The sequence below is a fragment of the Cercospora kikuchii genome (genome assembly GCF_019650295.1).
Source record: "Cercospora kikuchii DNA, contig_00007, whole genome shotgun sequence".
Lineage (NCBI taxonomy): Eukaryota > Fungi > Ascomycota > Dothideomycetes > Mycosphaerellales > Mycosphaerellaceae > Cercospora > Cercospora kikuchii.
Genome location: NW_025408588.1, coordinates 915,523 through 930,114, shown reverse-complemented (window position 1 = coordinate 930,114; position 14,592 = coordinate 915,523). Strand labels below are relative to the sequence as shown.

The window sequence follows — 14,592 nt, the reverse complement described above, 5'->3', positions numbered from 1 at the left end:
ACGAGAACACGAACTGCTTCTCCTACTTTTTGCTTCCAAAACGAGTCCCTGACTTTTGTTCTAGCGTGACTGTAGTACGAGCTGCACGCCTGGTGTCACGGCGCCTCTGACCGACTGCTTCAGATCTACGGTTCACGGAGGTGCCGTCGCATTGCAGCGAGCAGTGTTTGTCCAGCCACCGTGCGAAGATCCGGGAGTGCCAGTAACCATTGCAGAGGGACCTGTCATCGTAGTTGCTCGGAATCTGTGCCTGAGCACAGCATCACTCGGGTACATACTCCTCGACGGCGTTTGTGAGCGACGAGGAGAACTGCTGAAGAACCGACACGTCTGCTGCGTTCCCGCGTTTCGCTGATTTCTGACCCGCGACTGGAGAGCACTCCCGCTCACCCAAACATGCCGACCTCCTCAACACGTCTCCGTCGGACTTGCGGTGCACCCCGATCGCACCTGTCTCTCAGATAAATCCCCAGCCAGGCGCGAACAAGATGCTGCTACCCGCGAGACCGGCTGAGACTTCCGTCGTTTCCAGAAGAGCAAGGCTGAACAATCTCCTGCAAACATGACGCGCTGGATACGCTCTCCGGTCACACAAGTTCTACAAATCTGTGCCTTGCACACCGCACACGACGCGCCACACCGTGAATGAACGAAGAAAGGATATCTCTCAACGCAAATCTTCATTCCCTACTTTCTGCCACACCGTTTTTCCTTCTGGCATGGTTCTATGGTGGCAGGCATTCATGTTTCCAGACTCAGGCAGCCAAAGTGGAGTTCCTTCTGCAGCTGTCCGTTGTCCGTCGGTCATGTTTAAGTAGTGACGGCCTGGCGGCACTGAATCTGGTGACATGTCTCGTTTCGGTAAAATGAATGATCCCATCTCGTCGGCGTGGCGCTGGCTCCTCTGCCTGCGTGATCTCTCCCGCCGTTTGCGCTCCCTCTACGTCTTTAGGAGGTGTTGTAACATGCGAAAATCAGCACCGCAGCGACCGGCCATGGCGAGCTGCACACTGCTCGAGAGGCTGCCTCGTAAGTAAGAAGCACATACTAAGCGTGCAAGCTAACAGGACACAAGGCGAGCTACGCGACATCATCTACGAAGAAGCGCTCGCCAGCGAGGAAGTCGTCGTCGACGCAACTACGAATCGAGGAGCTTACATCCCTGGACTCCTGCGAACATGCAAACAAATCCGCGCCGAAGCCACCAAGCTCTTCTACGCCAAAAACCATTTCCGAATCACCACACAGCAGAATGCCATGTTCACATCGGCAGACTGGCTCCAATCATTATCAACTCGAAACCGAAAACAACTGCGAACAGTCACTGTACATTTCGAAGTCACGAAATATCACCCTGGATGGTCGTTTGCTCACATGCAGGAGTTGCACAAGACAGAGCTTCAGTCGATGATGATGACTGATTCGCGTTACTTCACGGACAAGCGAAGAGTAGAGACATTCGATTTGCTGGAGCAGCTGGCCACTTTCCGGGACGTACGGAGGAAGACGATTGCTTTCGAGGTTGATGACATTCCTGCTATCGGCACGACCACGCACGGATGGGTACATGATTTGGAGAATCGGTTACATGACTTGAGGGACATCTTCGCAGACCGCGGGCTCGTGGTGAATTGCAGGTGGTGCACGTACCTGGAAGAGAAGATGGCTCGTCTGCGTCAGCCGGTGAGCTGTTTGTGAGGAGCGAGGGAAGTTTGTGTAGGAGCATGGCGGAACGGCGGACGTTCTGGGACGTGTGCTAGCCTTCACGGACCGAAACGTCCAGCGCGACTGTGAATGCCGATGAGAGTGTCACATTTCAACGGCATTCGCTCGCTGGGGTATGAGTGTCTGCTTCACGAGCTTCGGTGGACCGAGCACGCGACACTTCGTGGCGACCTTGCGGCTAGTGGGATCGTTGCGCCTTCTATGCTGTTCTTCTAGACTGCGGTATACCCGCCATCAACGACGATATCTGAGCCAGTCGTATACGACGAGGCATCAGACGCAAGGTACAAATATGCTCCCTTCAGCTCAGAAGCCTCCCCTTCCCTGCCCATTGGTATCTTGCCTCGCCAGATCTTCTTGGTCTCAATTGGAATGAAGTCACTGATCTCCGTCGCCATATATCCAGGACTTACACTGTTAGCCCTTGCGAACTTGACCCACTCGACAGCCAGCGACTTGCAAAGCTGAATCACACCAGCTTTAGCAGCATTATACCTGAACAAGCGCAAACATTGTCAGCACAATCTTCCAAATGACGAATTCCTTTTCGAAGAACATACGCTGATTGCAACTGCGGAATATTCGCCACATGCCCACTCATCGACGCAGTAGCAATAAAAGACCCCCCACTATAATTCTCCAACTTCTCCCCCCTCACATCCACCCCACCATTCTGATACTGCCTCCTCCAGACCTCCCCGGCAGCTTTCGCACAATAAAACACCGAATCCAAATCCGTCGCCACAACGCGATGATAATGCCCCAACTCCCCATCAATCATACGTCCCTGCGTCCACGGAATCCCAGCATTCGCGACAAATATGTCCAACCTTCCATTGAAGTCTTTGACGATTTCTTCAATGACGCGTTGGGTGGAGGAGAAGTCTGTCACGTCGGTTTGGTAGGCTTGGCATTTTATGTGGTATTTTTGGGAGAGGTGGTGAGCTTTGGAAATTGCGGAGTCTTTGTTGCTGTGGTACCAGATTGCGACGTTTGCGCCGCTTTCTGCGAGGGCTTCGGCAACGGCGTAGCCGATCCCTGCGCCGGCGCCGGAGACGATGGCGGTTTTTTGGGAGAGGTTGAAGAGTGAGTGGATTGAGGTGGTGGATGGAGGGGAGGTGTTGTCTTTTGGTGTTAGGTGTTAGTTGGGGCTGTGTTCTGTTCTGCCACGATCTATAGGTATGGGTTGGAGGATGAAATCAGTGAAGCATTGTGAAGCATTCGTGCATGAACATCGCGAGTGTGTAACTACTGCTGTGATGCGAGTGATGCGATCGGCGTACTCTCGTTGAAGATGCCATTGGTCATGGACGAGTCTTCCGGACTCTGCTGCGTGCGGGGACGGAGAACCATTATGACTATTGTCTGTTGAACCTGGCAATACTGCTAAAAGGTCTGTCAATTGATGATTGATACTACTTTTGATGGCTTTATCATCGAGCAGTTGCGATGGATGACGTGACGAGGGGAGCTGAGTGGTCGGAGCACAGAGTTCCGCTTCCGGATGCGACGCGTGAACTTGGCTCTCTCCTCCTTTCAACCACAGTCCTCCATCAACATCACCATGGATCCATCACTTTTCTCCTGCATTTTGCGGCGCGCTCTGGCTGGTTATATACTCAAGATGATAGAGGCGCCCGATCTCGCGAGGCGTTGGAAAATCTCATCTCTCCGTTGAAGTCACTCATCGAACTCATCGTCTTCTCTCTAATCTACCATCGCGATGTCTATGAGATCGCAGATGACGCTACTGAAGAGAGCAGTATGGCAGGAATGAGATGAACAACGCTGCCAACGACTTCGTTATGAACGGTCATTGTTGCTAGCTTACAGTTGTGAAGCAGTTTCTATCTAATTCCTCACTTCATCCTCCAAAGCTATAATGTTTGTTGTCGCAACACCACCACACTCGTTCATTCTACAGTTGCAACGCTCATTTCTAACTTCTTTCTTGTCTCTCTCTAATCACCACACACGCTCTCTACAGTTACAACTAATTCTAATCCGCCAAAAACCGACAACTTTGTTCAAAGACACCACGTGAGAAGGCTATTTCACATCGCATTCCTTATATTCCAACCTAGCAACGGGCCGCATACCTGGCCGAGACGGATCAAAACAGCAAGAACTCTACTCTAGCGCCCGATACGAGGGCTCCTTTGCGCGACTTTCGCAACTCGCGACAACGTTTGACTAACGACAGGAAGAAAGGCCATGCGCCTGTGTGCTGCCACGAGGATCTGAGTGACTTCAACGGCGACACGCGAAAACTAGCTCTGGAGAAGAACTTCCGAGACATTGTACGTACACTTCGCGACAATGACGCGACACGACTTCGAGGAGCTGGCGGCTGTGGTGCCTCGAGATGCGGGAAATGGAACTGGCTTGGCCACGAGAACGATCGTGGGAATTGGGCTCGGGATAGGCACCTGTATCTTTGTGGCCATTCTTGTGGTAGCCTGGATGATCATGCACAAGCGGAGTGCGCATCGCAAATATATGGCGCAGCTTGAAGCAGGAGCGCGAGTGCCTCAAAGTTCGAGGCAAGATATGCGCGAAGTATCGAGACCTGGCACTGCGACATCTGCCAACGGATTCACGACATGGGCCCATCTTGGCTCAAATGATGAGGTCGATTCCGAGCAAGCGCACGATCAAAACAAGCGAAAGAGGAACACTGTCGGCTTGCCTAAGCGTATCAAGCAGAAAGGCGTGACTCCACTCAAGGCCTGGACGAGAAAGCATCTCTCTGTTATTGCAGAGCATCCCGCGAACGGAACCCCTCAACGCGAATCATCGCTGCCTATCTTTGACCAAATGCAGAGATCATCGTCTAAGAAGCACCGTACACAGAGTTCTGTGACCAAGGAGGTTGTGCTACCACAATCAGGCAGCCCTAAATTCGATGTTCTGCCTTCTTTTGCAACGCGATCCCCAGGCCAACTTCGAACAGGGCTCGTGAGTGGCACTGATGGGCTGCCAAAGCTTTCGCTCAACCTCCGCTCTGTGTCGATGGGTATCTTGACAGAAGACGGCGCTGTCTTTGGGCCAGATTCAGAGTACCTAGGCAAGCGACAACGACCGGAAATGCGCGCGCGCTCTGCAAGTCTTGGAGCTCCATCTACACGACCGCCATCTGGACCTGTACCACCACTTCCAGCTATGTCGATCGCGAGTACCTCCTCATGGAGCAAGTATGCAAGCAAATCGCTGGGTCTTTCGAGATCGTCATCCTCCTCCAGCAACTCGGCAGGCAGCTCCGTCCTTATGACAAGTCCCATTCTTGAGCGACGCGACACTGATCAGCCACTTCACTCACCCACGGTTGAGGACCTCATCGAAGCGAACAACAATGCTGCCCTCAAGAGTGTCGCCAATCGTCAATGGCAAAACCGTCGGCCCTCGCCGACCCGCTGCTGCAATGCCAACTCCCGTGTACAGAAGCCTGGATCAATTCGAGGTAGACTTGTGCGATCAAGCACCGAGAGTTCCATCACCCTCTGGCGCAGCAACTCCTCATCCACGTCCAGCTCTCTTGGCAGCGGGAGGAACAGGCTCTCAGTGCCTCAAATCTGCTCTGCTGAGAAGATGAGCATCAGCCGCGTTTCCTCTTCAAACTCTCTGCTGGGAAGCGGACCCATCGGCAAGATTACAACACCAACCAAACGTATCAATAAGGTCGGATCCATTTCTTCCGTGTCGATTTTTGGCTCACCTGCTGAGCGCAAACGTGTCAGCGTTCTTCGGGAAGTCTCCGGCAATGCTCCTCCAAGCAAGAACACTGCACTCCCACGCGATCCTTCCGATTCGACACTCGTCTCTCGAAGCAGCAGCAATGGCAACCCATTCCATTGGGACAACGCCAGTGTTTCGAGCGTCTCTCTACCGAAAGCAAGCGCTCTGAAGGGATCTCCAAATGCTCGCAAGGGCCACCGCCGACAGAACTGTGTTCGTATCAGCACTCTGACACCACAAGTCCTGGGCCCATCTGTATCACGAAGACGGAGTCGATCAATCAGCCCTGCGAACTTGCTTCAGGGTGTCATTGAGGAGCGTGAGAGTATCGAGATGCAGCGGCCACGCACCGAGCCAGTGGTGACTCCTGCTGAAGAGCGACAATCCTTCTTGCTTGCTTGTGGAGGTCAGGCACCGAAGGCCAATGCAATTGAACTTGGCGACTTGCGCATCCAGACTCTACGGGCTTCGTTGACTCCCAGCTCGCCCACCTTGTCTAACTGGAACACCTACCAACCTCACGTGCCTGAGCGACCACTCCCACCGACTCGACAGGTCTCACGGGACAGTGTCTACTCCTTGGCATCAAACCAGGAGCGCAGCGCATCGAGATTGAGCAACAGCTCGTTCAGCATTCCGAAGTTCCCATCTCCAGCTGGCAAGTCACGGCCTTCTCTTGCGCCTATCCAGTGCGACACGGCACAGGGACCTCACTTTGTTGGTCTTTCTCCCGTGGACGCTGTTTCACCGCTTGACAACCTGTCACCAACGGACTTCAGGCCCACATCGTCTGCTTTTGCCCTTGTGCTTTCCCCAGAAGAGATGACTGCCAACCAGAACGTCGAGATTCCTTCGAGCCCACCACTCCCGATCTCCAAAACTGCAGAGTATGATCCAGCTTCGCCGCAACTGCCATCTGCAGCTGGTGCTCAGGAGTACGATCCAACCAGTCCACCTTCAACCATCAGACACGAGCAAGACAAGGACGATGGAGGCCACCCTGGCTTCTTCTTGCCATTCACTCTAGGCAGCATGGACCTCATGGGCGATGCGCTCTCAGCGAAACCTAAATCCGAGAGCCCACCATGCTCGCCAAAGACAGTCTCGCGCACTCGTTTCGACACTCTGATCGATGCTGAGCAGCCGGTGATCCCGGAGAGGAACCCAAAGCGTACCAAGGCCAAGCTCACATCTGAGAATGCCAGCACTGTAATGGCATCCACAAATCTCAATTTCCCTGGCGACAATGTCCCCGTGCTTCTGCCCACGAAGCACTACGATGACGAGTTCTGCCCAATGCCACGTTGGGAGTCGGACAAGTCATATGAGAACATGACTCTCGATGAAGAGGAGCCTGTGCAGGAGACCTTCGACTCGCGACGAGTGACACTCGCTCGCCCACCTTTGCTCTCGACCATTGTCCAGGAATCGTCCTCTCCTCCGCCAATGCCGCAGACCTCGGCGGGTGCCTCAGCACACAGGCCTTCCCTCACCCGCGAGCGAACCGCCTCACCTCTTGGTCCCCGTGACCCACCAGCAAAAAGCATCCTCCGCAACGTCACTGAGCTCCGCCGCATGAACAGTGATGCCAAGGGGCAGCCATCCCGCGAAAGCAGGAACTACGTCCGCCTCGGCCGCGAGCCTTCCCCTCTTTTACCTTGGATTCCTTCTACTACCAACAACGAGACCGACGGCGGAGCCACACGCGAAGGATCTCACAACAGTCTTTGTGATTTCGATTTTGAGCGCAGCTCTTCCTACACACTCCCTGGCACCGTAGCCTCGACTGTCTTAGATGAGATCGACTTCGAAGCTCTCGAGAAGAGCATCGACACAGCCGTCAAGGGTCTAGACGAAGACTGGAGATATTCCCAGATTGCCCTACAAGTCCGACGAGATAGCGATAAAGAAAATCAGGATGTCATTACATCACAGCAACAACAACATAATGATAATAACAACACTCATCAACGAAGCTCCAGCGTATGGGACGACGGAGAGCAATTCTGGAAAGACAACGAGCGAAATTCGACAAGCCCAAAGCCCAAGCCGCTTTGTGTCGTGAACAACAGCAGTCCGCCACGAGGACAGTCTCCTAAGACAGCGAGGTACTGGGCTGAAAAGTATCAGAAGACTTTGGATCCGAGGATGTTGAGTACCCCAGTGAGAAACAAGGATAACCGATTGTCGGGTGTGGTGATGGTTGCTACGCCGAAGAGTTTGTATGATGCCGAGGGCTTTTTGAGGACATAATATAATGTTTTCTTTGGGGTGTCGGAGGGAAGGAGAGAGGCGTGGAATTTTTCTTTTTGAACAAATGTGTCGTGGGATGGGAAGACACGATGGACATCTGCCTGGCATTTCTTCAAAAGCTGTGAAGGGGTTTGACTGTTTCCTTTCGGATGTCATGGATGAGGTGTTGGGGTTCCTGTCTCGTACTTATTATCATGATACCCGAATCTCTTTGTACTGAGATCGATAGATACTACTACTGCTACTACAGCTACTACTACAGGCTCAAAATGAGTAATCTTATTATCAAAGACTGCATTGCAATAATTCGCACAGCGTTTCTCATTGCTCAAAGTTGATGCTCAATTGATCATTTCTCGAAAAGTTCAAAGACGCAGCACTGGCCAACATTTCAGAGATCCCAACTGTGTCTCAGATGGCTCGATGCGTAGCCTCCTGGACCAAAACCGATTGTGGTGTTTGCGAAATTGGGACCTTGCCCAGGAGTCTGGTTCGTGTTGGTCGCATTCGAACTTCGTGAAGCGCGACTTGCTGTGGAGCTGGCATGCGAAGACGGGGCAACGCTGCCACCCCGCGAAGAGGAAGATACACTGCCTCCACGTGAAGAAGAAGGAGCTATGCTGCCTCCACGTGAAGACGGAGCCATGCTCCCACCCCGTGATGAAGGCGCTACGCTACCAGAGTCCGAGAAAGCGCTCTGTCCCATGCGAATACTGCGCGATGCTGCCGAGGAGCCAGAAGAGCGGTGGCTGGATGCAGCAGCGTTACGTCCTGGTCTTGAACCGGAAGCAATGCTTTGAGCGGCGGTGGGAGCTCTCCAGCTGGATCCTCCTGCTGCAGATTGAGGGTAGACGTTACTGCCGCCTGCGTCGCTGCCATTGTGTGTGGCGAGGTTGGCTTCTGAGAGAGGTTGTTGAGGTTGATGAATTGAGCTAGGTGGTGCTGGTGAGAATGGGTGTTGTGAGCCGAGTGGTGATGGTGGGAACGGAGGTTGCGAGCCGAGTGGTGAGGGTGAGAGACCACCTAGAAGGCCTCCGAAGCCATGCTCTGCGTCTAGAGGAGTCGTTGTGGTGGTGGATTCGTAGGACACGAATTGCGACCATTGTGGACCAGGAGCACCTGGAGCTGAGCTGGCATGGTACTGCCATCCGTTTGGAGTTCTGGTGAACGACATGTTGCCAGTGGAGGGGGCTCGGTTGAGGCTGAGGTTGATGAGGTTGATGGTGGGTAGAGGTGGAACCCGTCAGTAGAGTGCAGTGGTTATATATGATTCGGTGTGGTCGCTATAGACTTTCGTGAATGCTTGGGACGCATGTCAGCAGAGAATGAAAACTGTGGCAAAGAAGGAAGAAGAATTGCAGCATGATGCTGTGTATTGGGCATGATGGTATGTGCTTAGGAAGGCTGTGTATTGGGCATGATCGTATGTGCTTAGGAAGGTCGTGTTGTGGCCATGTTCGCGACTCACAACTTGCGCCTCCACTAAGCGAACGAGGAACTAGTTATAGCTGGGTTATTGCTTGTGGGGTCAGAGATCTGTATAGCAAACAAATCCTAGATCTGCGAACGCGATCGCAGCCAATCGCAACCCGAATTGCTTTATCACAGAGCTCGATGGTCTTTTAGATCCTGGCCGAAGCTCATTCCACGTACGACGATGCATCCTCTTCCCCATGGGCTGACTGAGCTGAGCGAGACGATCAAGATGACATAGAGGAGCGACGGCCAGTTGCATGACTTGATGTTCGGATTGAAGGATCGCGTCCTGGTCGAGAGCTGCCAGAGTCCGAATTTGGATGTGCTACAGATTCTGCTGGTGGAGTTGCAGCTGCAGAGCCATTATGAGTTCCATGAATGCTAGTATCATTCACAAAATTGTCGATTACGTGGTCGTCTGCTGGAAATGGCGATAGACTGCCTTCGCCAAGAGACGAGAAGCAAATATGTGGATGAGTTGCCAGCTGCTGAAGCAGTAACGCTTGCCTCTGGGCATAAGCTTCCTGCTGCAATAGCATTTCCAGTTGCACAATGGCCCAAGGAGTAGTCCGACCAAAGATATACTGCTGATGTTCCGATCGTTGTCGCTGTTCAAGCCCGTGCTGATAAGCCAAGAGTTGCCGTTCTTGTCGCAACCTTGCCGCGAGTAGCACGATATGCGGTGGCGTTTCCTTCGCTATTCTGATATGGTACCAAGGGTCGAGTGGATTCATGATTGGCAGTGAACGCTTTTGTGCGGGTTGTGCTAGGCTCAGGTAATGCGTGAGAGTGTATGAGCTTTTGTACATGAAGAGGCGAATTCTGCAATTGTGAATGCTCATCAAGAATGGAACGTGCTTTAGTATGTCGCGGGAATCCATGCATAGAAGCAACAGTGATTGCAAAGTGTCCCGGTCTTCCCTTTGCTCCTGTTTGTTCTAGAGTTTTCGTTACTGGAAGCGATGCCTCGAAGTATTTTGTTGCGAATAGCGCGGCTGCCTCGAATGCTCACTTGAAGGAGGCAAAATAATCTGTGCTACTGAAGTGGACACTGAAGCTCAGCAGAAACATTATAATACATGTATTATACGCAACGAAAAGGTCTTGGAAGGATGCGGTTCAGTGCAACAAGTTTGGACAGAACACTGTAAATTTCAATTAGCACATGTTTGTACAATTTTGCAACTTCTGCATATGCACACAGACAACAAGCTCCATTCCGCGATGCAGCATGTCTTGAATTCGGCCCGGCCGCAAAGCATGATGTGAATTCGCGCCTCGTATCCATCACATACGATCCGAGCTCAAAGTGTGTATTGGTTCCCAGCTCTTCACAGTACCCTTGGTTCCGCCTTGTTGACACACTCATCTTGACCTCGTCAAGTCTCCTCTCACCGAACATAAAACACTCCCAATGCTAACCACACCGTAATCATCCAGAACCAAGGGATCTTGTATGCCAATGGGATAACCAATGGGCTCAACACCATCCGCATCGGTGAAGACCTGACAAGCTACAGTCTCGACGTCGACTCCTTCGCTGACGTCTGGGTCGAAGGTGATCTCACTTGCGTTGACATTGTAAGACGTGAGCTTGTTGAGTTCAACTGGCGAGCGTCCGTAGTCTGGTAGTATCTCTTCCAGGGAGTTGAGACGGATGTTCAATGAGATGCCGTAGTAGCGGGAGGGGACGTGGCAGTCTGGTTTCTCGTCTTTCGCTGGCGCTCCGTGTGGAAAATCTACCATTTGCGACATACCGTTCGGGATTTGGCGAATGTATATGGCGCTGGCGAAAATGGATGTGGAGGAGGTGAGGGCAGCGAAGAGGGCGGGGGCTTTCATCCTGAAGACGTGCTTGGGGGAGCTTATGTGCCTCCGCTGTTGTCCGATCTCAGGTGCTCCGCTGGAGGTAGGTGCGTCGTCGTGCCTGCTTCTTCTAGTAGCTAACACCTACAATGTGTTCTTCTGGAGTCGATGACATGGCTGCGCGATGGCATGGGAGCGGAGAATGGCGGAGAAGGGGAAGGCAGTAGGCTTCTAGCGACCTTCGATGCCAGGATGTGATGCGCTTCTGGAAGCAAGGATGGCTACATTGGCTCGTACAAGTGAGACACATGGTATGAGGGGCATCTTCATCGTCGAGGATGTCGGAGAGTCTGGCAGAACTGGTACTTGCATACTGGTATATACTAGTCTGCGACATATCGCAAAAAGCGTCGCAAGCGTTGGAGCGGAGGTGAGGTCCGGCTGGCGAGGGGAGACATGACTGGCGCGGCTGGGGGCTTGGGTGCCGGTGGAGATCCCGTCGACATTGCAATTATTCGGGGCCGTTTTGCAAACAAAACAAACGGCGACCCCTCGACTGCACTTCTTGTCGGACATGTACGCTTGCTGGATTGATAGATCTCATCGACATCCGCAACGGCTGCTGGTGAGACTGATATCGCAGAAGGCACGATGGCTGGTCTAGATCTCGGTTGTCCACGCGCTTGGCACTCGACCCTTGCGCCGATTCGCCGATGGATATGGAGCTGCTGCGCGTGCTGCAACCGCACTGCACTGCTCCGCCAGCGCCCAACAACTCCCGCCGACAACACGACTGCGCCATCTTGATCTTCATCTCACCTGGTTTGACTGCAGACAGACACTGATACAGATCACTCGCCTCCGATCCAAGCTCAAACAGAGCTTCGTTGTGCTCCAGACGACGCCACGACGCGTTGCGCTTCTGGCCCTCCCACTAACCCAGCAGCTCCATCACAATGCCAAGATAGCGCCGTAGAGCCTTCGACTGGTACGAACTATTCACATCTCCTCTCCTCGACCAAGTACATCGCTGCGAACCATGTCGGAAGCTCTGTTGCTCCAGAACACTGTCAACAAACCGGGCACTTCTTGCCTTGGCTGCCGTCGCAGAAAACTCAAATGCAGTCGGGAACATGAAGGCTGCTTCAATTGCTTGAAAAGCGAACTGCCATGTGTTTACCCTACGCCCGACCTCGGCGTCAAGCGGAAGCGAGGGCCGTACAAGAAAGACAAGCCGCCTCGTCAACGCCACCTGGAGGACCTGGTGAAATATCTGGAGCCAAAGAACGAGCAAGCGAAAGCTACACAGCCAGGCGATTCCATCAGTCCAGGTCGTGCCTCGTCTTCTGGAGCTTCGGGAACTCCCTATACGACTGCAAGCGAACGCCCGCCGCCACAGTCTCCAAATCAGCAAAGCCTGGTCCAAGATGCCTTGGTAGCTCTCACCAAGTCCGCTGCCAAAGACGAAGATCTGCGCAAGGACGATGGAGGCATTGGCTTACATGGCAATAACTCCGCGACAGCATATCACTATTCTAGTAGCCACCCTCATCCCTCTCCCGCTCGGATATTCGAGTATTGGAACCTTTTTGTGACGAGAGTGGATCCCATGGTCAAGATCATTCATTGTCCTTCATTCTTGACCAAGATCATAAGCCTCATCAACAACCCTTCCAGCGTTTCTTCGTCCACGAAAGCTATGATCTTCAGCATGTATTACGCTGCGCTGAGTACATGTTCTGCACAAGAGACCCGCCAGAAGTTTGGAGAAGGTCAAGAGATTTTGTTCAGTCGTTATGGCAAATGCATCATGGAGGAGATACGCAGAAATTACGAGATTCCCGAGCTCGAAGGCTTGCAGGCTCTAACCTTATATATAGTAGGTCGATCACCAGGAAGGTTGGCACGCTCGACTGACAGCTTTAGGTCTGTATACGCAGGTCCGACAGCATGACTGGAATTGCAGATCTTTTCCACGAGGCAGTACGCTGTGCACAGCTCATCAAGCTAGAAGAAGAGCCCGAAGGACGCTACTCGCCATTCGAGGTGGAGTATCGGCGGCGATTGTGGTATCACCTGTGCGGGCTCGAATCTCGAACGGCAGAGGAAGGTGGTTCGAGGAAGTACAGCATTTTCAAAGACAAGAGAGTGGAATTGCCGCGAAACCTGAACGACTGCGACTTGAACCCGCGCATGACAGTGAGCCCAGTGACGCGACTGGGTATCACCGATTCCACGTTTCCAATACTCAGGTTCAAGATACATCGCCTAGTATTTGGTATCTGGAATATCGGCAGCGGGTCTCCAGCGGGCACTCCTGGTGTCACTGAACGACAACAACAATTTTATGACCAAGCAAAACGGGATCTGGATGAGGTCTACATGGAGTTCATGGACGAATCAAGACCGTACGACTGGTTGTGCGTCAACTTCATCGAAGGAATGCTAACCAAAGCTCGCCTTCTGATCAACTTCCCTCGTGGCACCGTTCCCACCAAGACCATGCCCGAGGAAGAGCGCATGACTCTACTTGAGTCGTCGGTGGACATCATCAAGCGTACTCATGCGCTTGCTGTGGACGACCGCATTTCCGACTGGGTATGGTACTTCAGAGGCTACGTACAGTGGCACTCGCTGGCCATCGTCGTTGCCGAACTGGCATGGAGCCGTGACGAGAACTTCACGAATATGGCCTGGAGTGTGCTAGACAGACTCTTGGCGCAATGGGATAAACTCTACCAGTCGAAGAAGGACGACCCTGCATGGACACACGTAAACGAATCGATTCAACGAGCGAGAAAAGCGCGTCAGCAGAAAAGGTCGGCCGGCGCAACGCAAGCAGAGAATGTGCATAAACGGCCACGGCACGAAGCGCCTTCAATTGCACAGCAGACTGTGCCCCCACCACTGCAGACCAACATGCATCAGCAAATCCTTCAGCATCGCCCAGCGTCGATTAACAACACCACAATGCCTCCGCAGAGCACCCACTATGTGCCGAATGCGCAGGTTGCGGTACCAATGTACAATGACGGGCCGACGCCAGAATCGCAGGTCTCGGCAGGCTCCGGGTCATACGAAGAGTTTAGCCCCGTCGACTGGAACCTCGATCCGTTCGCGAATACTGACTGGGATGCTTTCAACACAGTATTTACTGTTGGAAAGTGCAGTCCAGTTGGACATTCTGAGAGACACTTTGGGACAGCATATTAGGTGACATAGGTCATGTGACGTTAGGTCACATGACTAAGCTGATGCCCCATCTCAGGAGTGAGATGCAACCTGTAACTAACTAACACAATCAACTCGGTTGGTTCCTACCTATCGCCTCTACTTCTACTGCGCTATACGCCTTACGATCCGACCTGCCGACTACACAACTCGACAGGTTATGAGCCCGGGTTTGCAGAGAGGCCCTAGGTAGAAAGAGTTAGCCTTCTCATCCTCAAAGTAACACCTGTTACCTCTTGTAGGACCTGCAGTATCGACAAGACAGAGAAGTAGGAAAAGAGCATAAGGGAGACTGGAGGCAGATCCCATCTGCACTGCCTAGAAGCTTTGGAAGATCCTGGTTGCAAACCAGAAGTTCCCAAAGGG

At 52.8% G+C, this 14,592-nt stretch overlaps 6 protein-coding genes across 6 annotated transcripts; 3 read left to right on the top strand and 3 right to left on the bottom strand.

Moving 5' to 3' along the window:
• Positions 1–848: 848 nt before the first annotated feature.
• On the top strand, positions 849–1,698 carry CKM354_001047200 (uncharacterized protein; the record flags this gene model as incomplete). The annotated part of the gene is made up of 2 exons (XM_044805931.1): positions 849–1,029; positions 1,076–1,698. The coding sequence occupies 2 exons, from the start codon at positions 849–851 to the stop codon at positions 1,696–1,698; spliced, it is 804 nt and encodes a 267-aa protein (XP_044661866.1).
• Positions 1,699–1,937: 239 nt separating this feature from the next.
• CKM354_001047100 (uncharacterized protein) lies at positions 1,938–3,078 on the bottom strand (the record flags this gene model as incomplete). Its single annotated transcript, XM_044805930.1, has 3 exons — positions 1,938–2,220; positions 2,286–2,850; positions 3,009–3,078. 3 exons carry the CDS (start codon positions 3,076–3,078, stop codon positions 1,938–1,940), a joined length of 918 nt encoding a protein of 305 aa, XP_044661865.1.
• Positions 3,079–4,044: 966 nt separating this feature from the next.
• CKM354_001047000 (uncharacterized protein) lies at positions 4,045–7,713 on the top strand (the record flags this gene model as incomplete). Its single annotated transcript, XM_044805929.1, has 1 exon — positions 4,045–7,713. One exon carries the CDS (start codon positions 4,045–4,047, stop codon positions 7,711–7,713), a length of 3,669 nt encoding a protein of 1,222 aa, XP_044661864.1.
• A 391-nt stretch (positions 7,714–8,104) lies between these two features.
• Positions 8,105–8,887, bottom strand: CKM354_001046900 (uncharacterized protein; the record flags this gene model as incomplete). Its single annotated transcript, XM_044805928.1, has 1 exon — positions 8,105–8,887. One exon carries the CDS (start codon positions 8,885–8,887, stop codon positions 8,105–8,107), a length of 783 nt encoding a protein of 260 aa, XP_044661863.1.
• A 1,667-nt stretch (positions 8,888–10,554) lies between these two features.
• On the bottom strand, positions 10,555–11,031 carry CKM354_001046800 (uncharacterized protein; the record flags this gene model as incomplete). The annotated part of the gene is made up of 1 exon (XM_044805927.1): positions 10,555–11,031. One exon carries the CDS (start codon positions 11,029–11,031, stop codon positions 10,555–10,557), a length of 477 nt encoding a protein of 158 aa, XP_044661862.1.
• Positions 11,032–12,034: 1,003 nt separating this feature from the next.
• On the top strand, positions 12,035–14,208 carry CKM354_001046700 (uncharacterized protein; the record flags this gene model as incomplete). Its single annotated transcript, XM_044805926.1, has 2 exons — positions 12,035–12,874; positions 12,922–14,208. 2 exons carry the CDS (start codon positions 12,035–12,037, stop codon positions 14,206–14,208), a joined length of 2,127 nt encoding a protein of 708 aa, XP_044661861.1.
• Positions 14,209–14,592: the final 384 nt, after the last annotated feature.